General features: G+C 42.8%; 2 protein-coding genes across 24 annotated transcripts in view; one reads left to right on the plus strand and one right to left on the minus strand.

Annotated features, from left to right (window-relative positions):
• lap (phosphatidylinositol-binding clathrin assembly protein lap) overlaps positions 1 to 14,714 on the plus strand; it is an 806,852-nt gene that overhangs the window by 209,348 nt on the left and 582,790 nt on the right. The window lies entirely within an intron of this gene.
• LOC139750702 (uncharacterized) lies at positions 3,534 to 4,899 on the minus strand. The gene is made up of 2 exons (XM_071665379.1): positions 4,591 to 4,899; positions 3,534 to 4,498 (listed from the first exon to the last, which is right to left on the minus strand). The coding sequence occupies exons 1-2, from the start codon at positions 4,897 to 4,899 to the stop codon at positions 3,899 to 3,901; spliced, it is 909 nt and encodes a 302-aa protein (XP_071521480.1). The 3' UTR covers positions 3,534 to 3,898.

The raw sequence follows: 14,714 nt of genomic DNA on the forward strand, positions 1-14,714 counted from the left end.
CATATTAATTGACATGCTGTAAAAGAGACTTTTCGATGAAAATGTGCTGAGAGCGGCAGCTGGTGGGATATGCGATCACTGTCTTGTGGAGGCAAGAGTGAATATGTGTAGAGGTTTTAAGAAAAAAAGAAATAATGTCGGTGAGAAGAGAGTTTACATGATAAAGACAGGCAACAGGAGGCCTGATTGGCCCACGAATGGGTTGTCTTAAAAGTGGTGGTGACTCCTTGTGAAGAAATGATAGGAGAGATCGAGGGTAGAATGGCAGAAGGTGAGAATAACCGAAGCAAGGGGAGTGGGTGAAAAATGGGAGGTATTTAGGGAAGTAATATGGCATGAGCGAAAGATGCATGTGGCATGCGAAAGGGGGTAGATGGGCAGATTGGAAAGGGTGGTGAGTGTTGGAATGAAGTAAAGTTGCTAGTGAGAGAGAAAAGAGAGGCGTTTGGGCGGTACTTGGAAGAGTGCATATGCGGGGGGGATGTATAAGAGAAAGCGGTAGGTCAAGAGGAAGTTGCAGGGGTTAAAAAAAGGGGGGCAAATGAGAGTTGGGATGCGCGAGTATCAGTAAACTGTTGGGAGAATAAAAAGAAAATGGTTTGGAAGGAAGTTGATAATGTGCGAAAAACAAGAGAACAAATAGGAACATCGGTGAAGGTGGCAAAAGCGGAAGTGGTAGCAGGTAATGATGAAATGAGGAGGAAATGGAGTAAGTAATTTGAAGGGCTGTTGATTGTTTGATGATAGGGTGGCAGATGCAGGGTGTTTAGGTCGGGGTGGTATGCGAAGTAAGCGAGTCAGGGAAAGTGGTTTGGTGAAAAGAGAAGATATAATGAAAGCCTTATGAGGGATGAAATGTGGCAAGGCGGATGCTGTGGATGGTATATTGCTGACGAATTTATAAAAAAAGGGGGTGAATGTGGTGTTCGTTGGTTATTTAGGATTTTCATTGTATTTATGGATCATGGTGAGTCAAGAGGATTGGCGGAATGCATTTATAGTGTCATTATATAAAGGCAAGGAGATTAAGGGTGAGTGTTCAAATTACTGAGGTATAAGTTTGTTGAGTGCACCTGGTAAGTTGTATGGGAGGTTAGTGATTAAAAGAGAGGAGGTATATACAGAGCATCAGATAGGGGTGGGACATTGTGGTTTCAGAAGTGGTAGAGGATTGTGTATGAAATGTTTAGAGAAACTGATGGTTTTATATGTGACATTTATGGATCTGAAGAAAGTATATGATAGGGTTGATAGGTATGCCTTGTGCAAGGTCTTCAGAATAAATGGTGTGGAAGGAAAGCTGCTAGAAGCAGTGAGAAGCTTTTATCAAAAGTGTAAGGCATGTTTACGAGAAGAAAGAGAGTACAGTGAATTGTTCCGAGTAAAGGTTTGGTCTGCGGCAGGGGTGTGTGAGGTCACCATGGTGGTTTAGTTTGTTTATAGATAGAGTGGTGAGGGAAGTACATGCGAGAGTCTTGGTGAGAGGTGCGAACATGCAATGTGTAGGGGATGTAAGTGTCTGGGAAGTGAGTGATTTGTTGTTTGATGTTGATATAGCACTGATGAAAGATTCGAGTGTGAAACTGATGGTGGTGATTGAGTTTGGATGTTTTGAGAGTAAATGTGAATAAAAGGGTGGTGTAGCGGAGTTGAGGGACAGGTTAGTTGGGGTATAAGCTTGAATGAAGAGAAATTGTAGGAACTGAGGTATTTTAGATACCTGGGAGTGGACTTGGCAGCAAATGGATCCATGGATGCGGAAGTGAGCCAGAGGGTGGGTGGGTGGGATGTGGGTGGTAGGGTGAAGGTTCGGGGAGCACTGAAGAATGTATGAAAAGTGAGGTCGTTATCTAGGATGGTAAAAATGGGGATGTTTGAAGGAATAGTAGTCCATCACTATTATATGGTTGCGAGGCATGAGCTATAGATATGGTTGTACGAAAGAGGTTGGATGTGTTGGAAATTAAATGTTTGAAGACAAAATGTGGGGTTAGGTGGTTTGATCCAGTAAGAAATGAAAGGGTGAGAGATGTGTGTGGTAATAAAAACTGTTTTGTTAATATAGAGGATGAGTGAGGAAGGGTTGAAAAAGAGGATATATGTGTCAGATTTGGAGTGAACAAGAAGAACGGGGAGAACAAATTGGAGATGGAAGGATGGAGTGAAAAACATTTTCAGCGATCGGAGCTGAACATGCAGGAGGGTGAAAGGTGTGCACAGGATAGTGAATTCGAACGATTTGGTATACATGGGTCGACGTGCTGTCAGTGGACTGAACTAGGACATGAAACATCCGTGACAAACCATGATAAGGTCTGTGGGGCCTGGTTGTGGATCGGGAGCTGTGGTTCCGTGCATCACGTATGACACTTAGAGAATGGATGAGAGTGGATGCGGCCTTTGTTCTTCTCCTACCGGTACTTCGCTATCGCTGGAAACGGTAATCAATACAGTACTGGTGGTTGAGAACCTGCAGAAGTTGGTGACTGAGATTGGAAGTGTGTGTGAAAGGAGAAAAGTGAGAGTAAATGCCCTTACTCAGTCCATTGACGGCACGGTGACCCTAGTATACATCGTTCCAATTCACTCTTTTCCATGCACGCGTTTCACCCTACTGCATGTTCAGGCCCTGATCGCTCAGATCTTTTTCACTCTATCCTTCCATCTCCAGTTTGGTCTCCCGCTTCTCGTTGTTCCCTTCACTTCTGACACATATATCCTTTTTATCAACCTTTCCTCACTCATTCTCTCCATATGTCCAAACTATTTCAACTCGCCCTTTTCTACTCTCTCAACCACTCTCTTTATTTCCACATATCTCATAACCTTTCATTACTTACTCGGTCAAACCCCCTCACACCACATATTGTCCTAAGATATTTTCTTTCCAACACATCCACCCTCCTCCGCACAACCCTTTCTATAGCCCATGCCTCGCAGCATTTGATATTGTTGGAACTACCATTCCATCAAACGTACCCATCTTTCCTCTCCGAGATTACGTTCTCTCCCTCCACACTGTCATCGCTCCCAGAATCTCCCCCCCCCCCTCCCCCACCCGATGACTCCCGCTTCCATGGTTCCATTTGCTGCTAAGTCCACTCCCAGATATCTAGAACACTTCACCTCCTCTAAATTTTCTCCACTCAAACTTATATCCCAACTAACTTGTCCCTAAACCCTGCTGAACCTAAGGGAAAAGCCTCACTTGGCCCCTTCTCTGTTCCTTCTTTTGGAAAAGTGAAAATTGGAGGGGAGAATTTCCAGCCCCCGCTCAATCCCCTTTTAGTCGCCTTGTATGACATGCAGGGAATACGTGGGAAGTATTCTTTTTCCCATATCCCCAGGGAATATATATATATATATATATATATATATATATATATATATATATATATATATATATATATATATATATATATTGTTACGAATCCCTGACAAGAACGTCAGTTATATTTGTTACGCACACTGGATAACGTTATCTTAATGTTAGGGGATGAAAGCAAACACCAGGATTAAATCCTAGATGTTGTTATTGTTGTTAAGATCGTCGGACCTGTTGGTCCGACACGGGCCTTTGCCTGTTGGTGGCCCGTTCCCTGGTTTCTACTAGTCTTGATTTATTCTCACTTGGGAGGTGGGAATTCCCTTACGGTCTGTAGTAGGTGTCCCATATGGTTTCTTCGAATCCTCTGAAATAGTGAGGCCGCTGGTAGTACGTCTTCTTCCTCACTGAAATCAGGGACTCTTTCACGGAGACTTTGTGTCACTTGACAGTCCAGCATGTAGTGTTCCAATGGGCGCGTTGACGGCTCCTGGCAGTAGACGCAGTCCTTGATGACGCCGTCAGTTCTTTGCCAGCTGTATTGGTACCCCAGTCGTAGACGGTGTAGATTGACTAGGGTTTCCTGCTCATGTCTCTGTCGTTATATGGTGGCTCCAATGATGTGGCCACCATGTACCACATGACTGACGTGGATCCGGCATTGTAGGCGTCCAGGAGATTCTTCTTGATCCAGAGCCTTGCTGCTTTCTGTAGCTGGTGCTTCATTTGTTGCAGGCTCACTGGAACGTGCACCTGATTGTTGTTGAAACATGTAGCTGCTTTAGCTGCCTCGTCTGCTGTCTCGTTTCCCTCGATTCCCACGTGACTGGGGATCCAGTGTATGGTGACGGGACGTCCCTGTCGCCGCAGCTCTTGGAGTTGAGCGAGGATCGAGGTGACAAGCTTGATGTCCTTTGGGCGGCTGTGTTGCAGCGCTTGCACTGATGACTTGGAGTCTGTGTGTATTATCACGGGCTTCGAGTGCGAGGTGGCTGCATGTTCCAGGGCTTTGGAGATGGCTACCAGCTCCGTTTGTAGTGTGGAGCAGCCATTTGACAGCCTCCAGAGACGTGTATGACCTTGTGTGTGGATGGCCGCTCCCGACCTTCCCTCACCTGTCTGGTTCACTGATCCGTCTGTGAAGTATGCCACAGCTCCAGCAGGCGTCTTAGTCTTTTGATGTCTTCATGCTGGAGGCCAGACTTTTTGTCTCCTAATATTGTGACTGCGAAGGTGGAGGGTCCCATGGAGGTGGTACACTATACCGATGGTGTGGTGCGTCTTCCGTCTGCAGTGTGGATGTCTCCGCTCGGTAGGCGTGGATGATGTTGGCCGCCACGTGCGACCAGGAGGTTCCTCGCGTCCTGTGGTCTCGGTGATGTGGCGGCCTGGATTTTGGCTTTCGTGATGGAGGGATTGCTTGACCTGCAGATCTTGGCTAGGGCCGCCACTGTCATCTGTTTGACTCTTGCTGCTAGGGGTGGTAGTCCAGTCTCCATCTGCAGGTTGCAGATCCTGGTCCACGTGGGAGCTCCCAGCATGATCCTGAGAGCATTATTTTGGATGACCTCCATGTTGGTCACTTGGTCATCCCTCAGGCCAATGAGCGCTGGAGCACAGTGGTCGGTCTACAAGCGATCTGATGGCGGCGGTGTAGTAGGTCCTGAGCACCTCCATGTTTGCCCCAGCGGCTGGGCTAGTCAGCGACCTCATTAGGTTTTCTGTTTCTTGTTCTCTGTCGGAGATACTGAAGCTGCGTCCTGAAGCTGAGCTTGTGGTCACACCACACTCCAAGACACTGGTGGGTGTCGGCCCAGGTTAGCGGCGTTCCCTGAAGGGAGAGCATCCTGTCTGGTCTCGTGGAGCAGTGGGCCATCGCCCTTGTCTTGTTTGGGTTTATCTTGAGCCCCAGTCTGTTGCACTCATTTTCAATCAGCTTAAGCGCGTGTTGAGCGTTATTGACTCTCCTGCACCCTCGCACTATCAGCTGGAGATCATCAGCGTAGCAGAGGAGCTTAGCTGTAGACCTGAAGGGGAGCTTCACAAGGTTCTCCATCAGGATGTTGAAGAGTGTTGGGCTGAGGATGCCTCCTTGTGGGGTGCCATTTTCGAGGGGCTTGTATGACGAGGCGACTCCTTGGAATCGTACTCGTTCCTGGCGATGCATCAGGTAGTCCTGGATCCAACCGATGAGCCTGCCCTGGACTCTCTTCTTAGCTAGAGTCTCTAGTATTGCCAGCGGACTGGTGAACAGCCAGGCGGGAACAGCTAGGCACGCCTTGACCCACCACCTATGGCTATGATAGATCGGAATGACCACAATTACCTTTAATTGGTCAAGAGACTGATTGTCACGCCCTCATCCCGACGTGATTGGCTGGAGGAGGCCTAAGGTCCGGCCCTAATACCATCTGACGGCCCAGCCCTGCATCTCTGATGACACAACCAGAATGGGTGGGCGAACTTTCCCAGCAATGACCTCGTGGCTGACCCCGGTTCACTTCACCATGGGACCTGAAGAAACAATTAGCGGCCGATTGCGAGGTACACTGCTAAGCTTGGCCACTCACATCGAGGTGTGTGAGATCAGAGGTACACGTGGGACACGTCGAGGAATCTCTTGGGACCTCCCAAGTCACCACGTGGCTTACCTAAGCATACAAATTCTCTGTCATAGACACAACGAACGCAAAGGTGAAAAAGAGGGCAAATGAGAGTTGGGGTGAGAGAGTATCATTAAATTTTAGGGAGAATAAAAAGATGTTTTGGAAGGAGGTAAATAAAGTGCGTAAGACAAGGGAGCAAATGGGAACATCAGTGAAGGGGGCAAATGGGGAGATGATAAGTAGAGGTGATGTGAGAAGATGAAGTGAGTATTTTGAAGGTTTGTTGAAAGTGTTTGATGATAGAGTGGCAGATATAGGGTGTTTTGGTCGAGGTGGTGTGCAAAGTGAGAGGGTTAGGGAAAATTATTTGGTAAACAGAGAAGAGGAAGTAAAAGCTTTGCGGAAGATGAAAGCCGGCAAGGCAGCGGGTTTGGATGGTATTGCAGTGGAATTTATTAAAAAAGGGGGTGACTGTATTGTTGACTGGTTGGTAAGGTTATTTTTAATGTATGTGTGACTCATTGTGAGGTGGCTGAGGATTGGCGAAATGCTTGCATAGTGCCATTGTACAAAGGCAGAGGGGATAAAAGTGAGTGCTCAAATTACAGAGGTTTAAGTTTGTTGAGTATTCCTGGAAAATCATATTGAGGGTATTTATTGAGAGAGTGAAGGCATGTACGGAGCATCAGATTGTGGAAGAGCAGTGTGGTTTGAGAAGTGGTAGAGGATGTGTGGATCAGGTGCTTGCTTTGAAGAATATCTGAGAAATACTAGAAAAGCAAATGGATTTGTCTGTAGCATTTATGGATCTGGAGAAGGCATATGATAGAGTTGATAGAGATGCTCTGTGGAAGGTATTTAGGATATATGGTGTGTGAGGCAAGTTGTTAGAAGCAGTGAAATTTTTTTATGAAGGATGTAAGGCATGTGTACGTGTAGGAAGAGAGGAAAGTGATTGGTTCTGAGTGAATGTAGGTTTGCGGCAGGGGTGTGTGATGTCTCCATGGTTGTTTAATTTGTTTATGGATGGGGTGGTTAGGGAGGTGAATGCAAGAGTTTTGGAAAGAGGGGCAAGTATGCTGTCTGATGTGGATGAGAGAGCTTGAGAAGTGAGTCAGTTATTGTTCGCTGATGATACATCGCTGGTGGCTGATTCATGTGAGAAACTGCAGGAGCTGGTGACTGAGTTTGGTAAAGTGTGTGAAAGAAGAAAGGTGAGAGTATACGTGAATAAGAGCAAGGTTATTAGGTACAGTAGGGTTGAGGGACAAGTCAGTTGGGAGGTAAGTTTGAATGGAGAAAAACAGGAGGAAGTGAAGTGTTTTAGATATCTGAGAGTGGATTTGGCAGCGGATGGAAGCATGAAAGCGATAGTGAATCATAGGGTGGGGGGGGGGGGCGAAAGTTCTGGGAGCGTTGAAGAAAGTGTGGAAGTCGAGAACGTTATCTCGGAAAGCAAGAATGGGTATGTTTGAAGGAATAGTGGTTCCAACAATGTTATATGGTTGCGAGGCGTGGGCTATGGATAGAGTTGTGCGGAGGAGGGTGGATGTGCTGGAAATGAGATGTTTGAGGACAATGTGTAGTGTGAGGTGGTTTGATCGAGTAAGTAATGTAAGGGTAAGAGAGATGTGTGGTAATAAAAAGAGTGTGGTTGAGAGAGCAGAGGAGGTTGTTTTGAAATGGTTTGGTCACATGGAGAGAATGAATGAGGAAAGATTGACCAAGAGGATATATGTGTCAGAGGTGGGGGAACGAGGAGAAGTGGAAGACCAAATTGGAGGTGGGAAGATGGAGTAAAAAAGATTTTGAGTGATCGGGGCCTGAACATGCAGAGGGTGAAAGGAGTCCAAGGAATAGAGCGAAGTGGAACGACGTGGTATACCGGGGTCGACGTGCTGTCAATGGATGGAACCAGGGCATGTGAAGCGTCTGGGGTAAACCATGGAAAGTTCTGTGGGGCCTGGATGTGGAAAGGGAGCTGTGGTTTTGGTGCATTATTACATGACAGCTAGAGACTGAGTGTGAACGAATGTGGCCTTTGTTGTCTTTTCCTAGCGCTACCTCGTGCACATGAGGGGGGGATTGGGCTGTTATTTCATGTGTGGCGGGATGGCGATGGGAATGAATAAAGGCAGACAGTATGAATTATGTACATGTGTATATATGTATATGTCTGTGTGTGTATGTATGTGTGTAAGTTGAGATATATAGGTATGCATATTTGCGTGTGTGGACGTGTATGTATATACATGTGTATGTGGGTGGGGTGGGCCATTCTTTCATCTGTTTCCTTGCGCTACCTCGCTAACGCGGGAGACAGCGACAAAGCAAAATAATATATATTTATATATTGGAAAGGATCATAATTTTGCGCGTGATCAAGATATTCCTATGAGTCCGCAGGGAAAATGAAACACGATAGGTTCCCAAGTGCACTTTCGTGTAATAATCACGTCATCAGGGGAGACACAAGAGAGAAATGTAAGTCACTTGATATACATCGAAGAGACGATGCTAGGACGCCATTTGGTAAACATGTGATAGTCCAAAACATAAAACGAGCGTTCATAAACTTATCATTTTACAAATTTTATCAACAATAAAGTTATCTAATTTGTATATACCATCACTAATATTAAGATTATAATTCTTTGTGTATTTAGTAATAGAAGATTCAATGATATTTCTCTTGGTAATAGAGTTGGAGTTGATAACTGAGATGGCGTTACTCCAGTCAGTACATTGATCATAGTTTTTAACGTGATTAAACAAGGCATTTCATTCTTGTCCCGTTCTTATACGATATTTATGTTGCTTAAGTCTAACAGAAAGATCCTTACCAGTCTGACCAACATAAAATTTATCACATTTTCCACAAGGCACTTTATAGATGCATCCAAGAGAATTTTCTTGTGAATTCCTGATTAAGATATTCTTTATAGTATTATTGTTGCTAAAGGCAACATTTACATTAAAGGATTTAAGCAACATGGGAAGCAAAGTGAAATTATTATTAAAAAGGGAGAACTAAAAGATTCTTTATGTCAATGGGAGGTTTGGGCTCAACTCTATAAAATGATTTCTTTGCTAACTTAAGGGATTTATCAATGAAAGATCTAGGGTACTTTAACTTAGATCCAATAGAATATATCTTCTCAAGCTCATCATCAATAAACTCTGGACTGTAAATACGTAATGCCCTAAGGAGCATAGATTGCAATGATGATAATTTAACTCTGTCATGTTGAGATGAGTAATAATGAATATATGAGCATACATTGGTGGGTTTTTTGTGTATGCTAAACTTAAACTTGTTTCCTTGTCTATGGATCATGCAATCTAAAAATGGTAACATACCATTATTTTCATTTTCTACAGTAAATTTGATGGAAGGTACTAAATTGTTAAGTAAGGGGAGAAATATTTGTAAATTTTCATTTGTTGGCCAAACACAAAGAACATATACATACCTAAACCAAATTGCATTAGAAGGTAAAATATCCTTTAGTAATTTTGTTTCAAAAAATTCCATATAAAGATTACTTAGTACAGGTGAAAGAGGGTTACCCATTGCCATACCAAATTTTTGAGCATAATAATCTCCATTAAATTGAAATACACAGTCTTTTATACACAATTTTATCAGTTCAGTGAAATTAGACTTTGAAACAGGTAAATGAATATCATCCAAGACATCAAATAAATATTCGAAAAGGTCATCAAGTGGAACCTTAGTGAAAAGTGAGGAAACATCATAGCTAACTAGTTTAAAATCAGAGTGAACATTGATATTGTTTAGCTTGTTGACTAAATCTACATTGTTCATGATATTAGAATTTGATACCTTACCCATCAAAGGGCTTAATAAAGACTTGTTCATGATATTAGAATTTGATACCTTACCCACCAAAGGGCTTAATAAAGAAACTAACCATTTTGACAATTTATATGTGATGGAGCCTACTGAACTCACTATATGTATCGCTGGAAAATTCTGTTTATGTGTTTTGATAAGTCCATACATATATGGCAATGAAGGGGACAAAGATGACAAACTTTTGATAAGAGAAATGTTACCTTTCAACAACTTCATTTCTTTATTGAAATGAGAATTAATTGCTTCTAAGGGATTTTTACTAAGTTTAGAATATGTTGTGTCATCATTTAGATCATTCATTTTAGATAAATAGTTACTTTTGAGTAAAATCACAACAGTAATATTTAGTAATATGTATATCCTTGTCTTTTTTAAGGTGTTAATATCTCTTATGAATCTTTTAGGGCAATTAGCTTCCACTGGTTTTGACAAACTGGCATACACTAAACCCTTACAGATATTAATTTCATCATTACTTAAATTACTGTATTTTTCTAAATTACAAAAAGACTTTGTGACATCAACACAGCTGGCTTCCCTGTTAGAGCACACAAAACTTAAACCATAGTCTAATGCACACAAGGAATCTTTAGTTGTTTATTAGACAGGTTTACCACAAAAGATGGGTTTGTGTTCTTGGTCCAGTTGCTGTTTTCAATAAGATGGTCCAACTTACAATTTAGTGACACTTGTAGCCTATTGCATTCTTTCCTTAGTTTATCATAGCAATAGTCCAACATCCGGTTCTTCCAGTGTGTCGGTATTGCCATTTGAAAGGCACGCTTCTTCTCACTTGAAATGCGAAAAGCTTCCTCCATTTCAAGTTTATTTAATTCTCTTTAATTTCTCTATTACCAAGAGAAATATCATTGAATCTTCTATTATTAAATACACAAAGGATTATAATCTTAATATTAGTGATGGTCTATACAAATTAGATAACTTTATTGTTGATAAAATTTGTAAAATGATAAGTTTATGAACGCTCGTTGTATGTTTTGGACAATCACATGTTTACCAAATGGCGTCCTAGCTTCGTCTCTTCGATGTATATCAACTGACTTGTATTTCTCTCTTGTGTCTCCCCTGATGATGTGATATTACACGAAAGTGCCCTTGGGAACTTATCGTGTTACATTTTCCCCGTGGACTCATAGGAATATATATATATATATATATATATATATATATATATATGTATATATAATCATTATATATGTATATATATATATAAATATATGTATATATATACATATATTTCTAAAATGGGAAACAGAAGAAGGAGTCACGCGGGGAGTGCTCATCCTCCTCGAAGGCTCAGAGTGGGGTGCCTAAATGTGTGTGGATGTAACCAAGATGTGAAAAAAGGAGAGATAGGTAGTATGTTTGAGGAAAGGAACCTGGATGTTTTGGCTCTGAGTGAAACGAAGCTCAAGGGTAAAGGGGAAGAGTGGTTTGGGAATGTCTGGGGAGTAAAGTCAGGGGTTAGTGAGAGGACAAGAGCAAGGGAAGGAGTAGCAATACTCCTGAAACAGGAGTTGTGGGAGTATGTGATAGTGTAAGAAAGTAAATTCTCGATTAATATGGGTAAAACTGAAAGTTGATGGAGAGAGGTGGGTGATTATTGGTGCATATGCACCTGGGCATGAGAAGAAAGATCAAGAGAGGCAAGTGTTTTGGGAGCAGCTGAATGAGTGTGTTAGTGGTTTTGATGCACGAGACCGGGTCATAGTGATGGGTGATTTGAATGCAAAGGTGAGTAATGTGGCAGTTGAGGGAATAATTGGTATACATGGGGTGTTCAGTGTTGTAAATGGAAATGAAGAGCTTGTAGATTTATGTGCTGAAAAAGGACTGATGATTGGGAATACCTGGTTTAAAAAGCGAGATATACATAAGTATACTTATGTAAGTAGGAGAGATGGCCAGAGAGCGTTATTGGATTACGTGTTAATTGACAGGCGTGCGAAAGAGAGACTTTTGGATGTTAATGTGCTGAGAGGTGCAACTGGAGGGATGTCTGATCATTATCTTGTGGAGGCTAAGGTGAAGATTTGTATGGGTTTTCAGAAAAGAAGAGTGAATGTTGGGGTGAAGAGGGTGGTGAGAGTAAGTGAGCTTGAGAAGGAGACCTGTGTGAGGAAGTACCAGGAGAGACTGAGTACAGAATGGAAAAAGGTGAGAACAATGGAAGTAAGGGGAGTGGGGGAGGAATGGGATGTATTTAGGGAATCAGTGATGGATTGCGCAAAAGATGCTTGTGGCATGAGAAGAGTGGGAGGTGGGTTGATTAGAAAGGGTAGTGAGTGGTGGGATGAAGAAGTAAGAGTATTAGTGAAAGAGAAGAGAGAGGCATTTGGACGATTTTTGCAGGGAAAAAATGCAATTGAGTGGGAGATGTATAAAAGAAAGAGACAGGAGGTCAAGAGAAAGGTGCAAGAGGTGAAAAAAAGGGCAAATGAGAGTTGGGGTGAGAGAGTATCATTAAATTTTAGGGAGAATAAAAAGATGTTCTGGAAGGAGGTAAATAAAGTGCGTAAGACAAGGGAGCAAATGGGAACTTCAGTGAAGGGCGCAAATGGGGAGGTGATAACAAGTAGTGGTGATGTGAGAAGGAGATGGAGTGAGTATTTTGAAGGTTTGTTGAATGTGTTTGATGATAGAGTGGCAGATATAGGGTGTTTTGGTCGAGGTGGTGTGCAAAGTGAGAGGGTTAGGGAAAATGATTTGGTAAACAGAGAAGAAGTAGTGAAAGCTTTGCGGAAGATGAAAGCCGGCAAGGCAGCAGGTTTGGATGGTATTGCAGTGGAATTTATTAAAAAAGGGGGTGACTGTATTGTTGACTGGTTGGTAAGGTTATTTAATGTATGTATGACTCATGGTGAGGTGCCTGAGGATTGGCGGAATGCGTGCATAGTGCCATTGTACAAAGGCAAAGGGGATAAGAGTGAGTGCTCAAATTACAGAGGTATAAGTTTGTTGAGTATTCCTGGTAAATTATATGGGAGGGTATTGATTGAGAGGGTGAAGGCATGTACAGAGCATCAGATTCGGGAAGAGCAGTGTGGTTTCAGAAGTGGTAGAGGATGTGTGGATCAGGTGTTTGCTTTGAAGAATGTATGTGAGAAATACTTAGAAAAGCAAATGGATTTGTATGTAGCATTTATGGATCTTGAGAAGGCATATGATAGAGTTGATAGAGATGCTCTGTGGAAGGTATTAAAAATATATGGTGTGGGAGGAAAGTTGTTAGAAGCAGTGAAAAGTTTTTATCGAGGATGTAAGGCATGTGTACGTGTAGGAAGAGAGGAAAGTGATTGGTTCTCAGTGAATGTAGGTTTGCGGCAGGGGTGTGTGATGTCTCCATGGTTGTTTAATTTGTTTATGGATGGGGTTGTTAGGGAGGTGAATGCAAGAGTTTTGGAAAGAGGGGCAAGTATGAAGTCTGTTGGGGATGAGAGAGCTTGGGAAGTGAGTCAGTTGTTGTTCGCTGATGATACGGCGCTGGTGGCTGATTCATGTGAGAAACTGCAGAAGCTGGTGACTGAGTTTGGAAAAGTGTGTGGAAGAAGAAAGTTAAGAGTAAATGTGAATAAGAGCAAGGCTATTAGGTACAGTAGGGTTGAGGGTCAAGTCAATTGGGAGGTGAGTTTGAATGGAGAAAAACTGGAGGAAGTGAAGTGTTTTAGATATCTGGGAGTGGATCTGGCAGCGGATGGAACCATGGAAGCGGAAGTGGATCATAAGGTGGGGGAGGGGGCGAAAATCCTGGGGGCCTTGAAGAATGTGTGGAAGTCGAGAACATTATCTCGGAAAGCAAAAATGGGTATGTTTGAAGGAATAGTGGTTCCAACAATGTTGTATGGTTGCGAGGCGTGGGCTATGGATAGAGTTGTGCGCAGGAGGATGGATGTGCTGGAAATGAGATGTTTGAGGACAATGTGTGGTGTGAGGTGGTTTGATCGAGTGAGTAACGTAAGGGTAAGAGAGATGTGTGGAAATAAAAAGAGCGTGGTTGAGAGAGCAGAAGAGGGTGTTTTGAAGTGGTTTGGGCACATGGAGAGGATGAGTGAGGAAAGATTGACCAAGAGGATATATGTGTCGGAGGTGGAGGGAACAAGGAGAAGAGAGAGACCAAATTGGAGGTGGAAAGATGGAGTGAAAAAGATTTTGTGTGATCGGGGCCTGAACATGCAGGAGGGTGAAAGGAGGGCAAGGAATAGAGTGAATTGGAGCGATGTGGTATACCGGGGTTGACGTGCTGTCAGTGGATTGAAGCAAGGCATGTGAAGCGTCTGGGGTGAACCATGGAGGGCTGTGTGGGTATGTATATTTGCGTGTGTGGACGTATGTATATGCATGTGTATGGGGGGGGTTGGGCCATTTCTTTCGTCTGTTTCCTTGCGCTACCTCGCAAACGCGGGAGACAGCGACAAAGTATAATAAAAGATAAAAAAAAAAAAAAATATATATATATATATATATATATATATATATATATATATATATATATATATATATATATATATATATATATATATATATCAACAACTCAGTCCCTCAAGGTTCTGTCCTGTCCCCTTTATTTTTTCTCCTCTTTATCAACGATGTCCTTTCATTCACTCTCAACGTTATCCTTTTATACACATTTCCAAACTCGGTCACCAAATTACGCAGTTTCTCACTCGAGTCAGTCTGTAGTGCTGTGTGTTCGGCGAACATCAGCCGACTCGCTTCCCAGGCTCTCTCATCTCCAACATACTGCATACTCTCCCCTCTCTCCAAAACTCTTTCATTTACCTCCCTAGTCACCCCATCCATAAACAGATTAAAGAACCATGGTGATATCACACACCCTTGCCGCAGACCGACCTTCACTGGGAACCAATCGGTTTCATCTTTT

The sequence above is a fragment of the Panulirus ornatus genome, chromosome 10, assembly GCF_036320965.1.
Source record: "Panulirus ornatus isolate Po-2019 chromosome 10, ASM3632096v1, whole genome shotgun sequence".
Taxonomy (NCBI): Eukaryota; Metazoa; Arthropoda; class Malacostraca; order Decapoda; family Palinuridae; genus Panulirus; species Panulirus ornatus.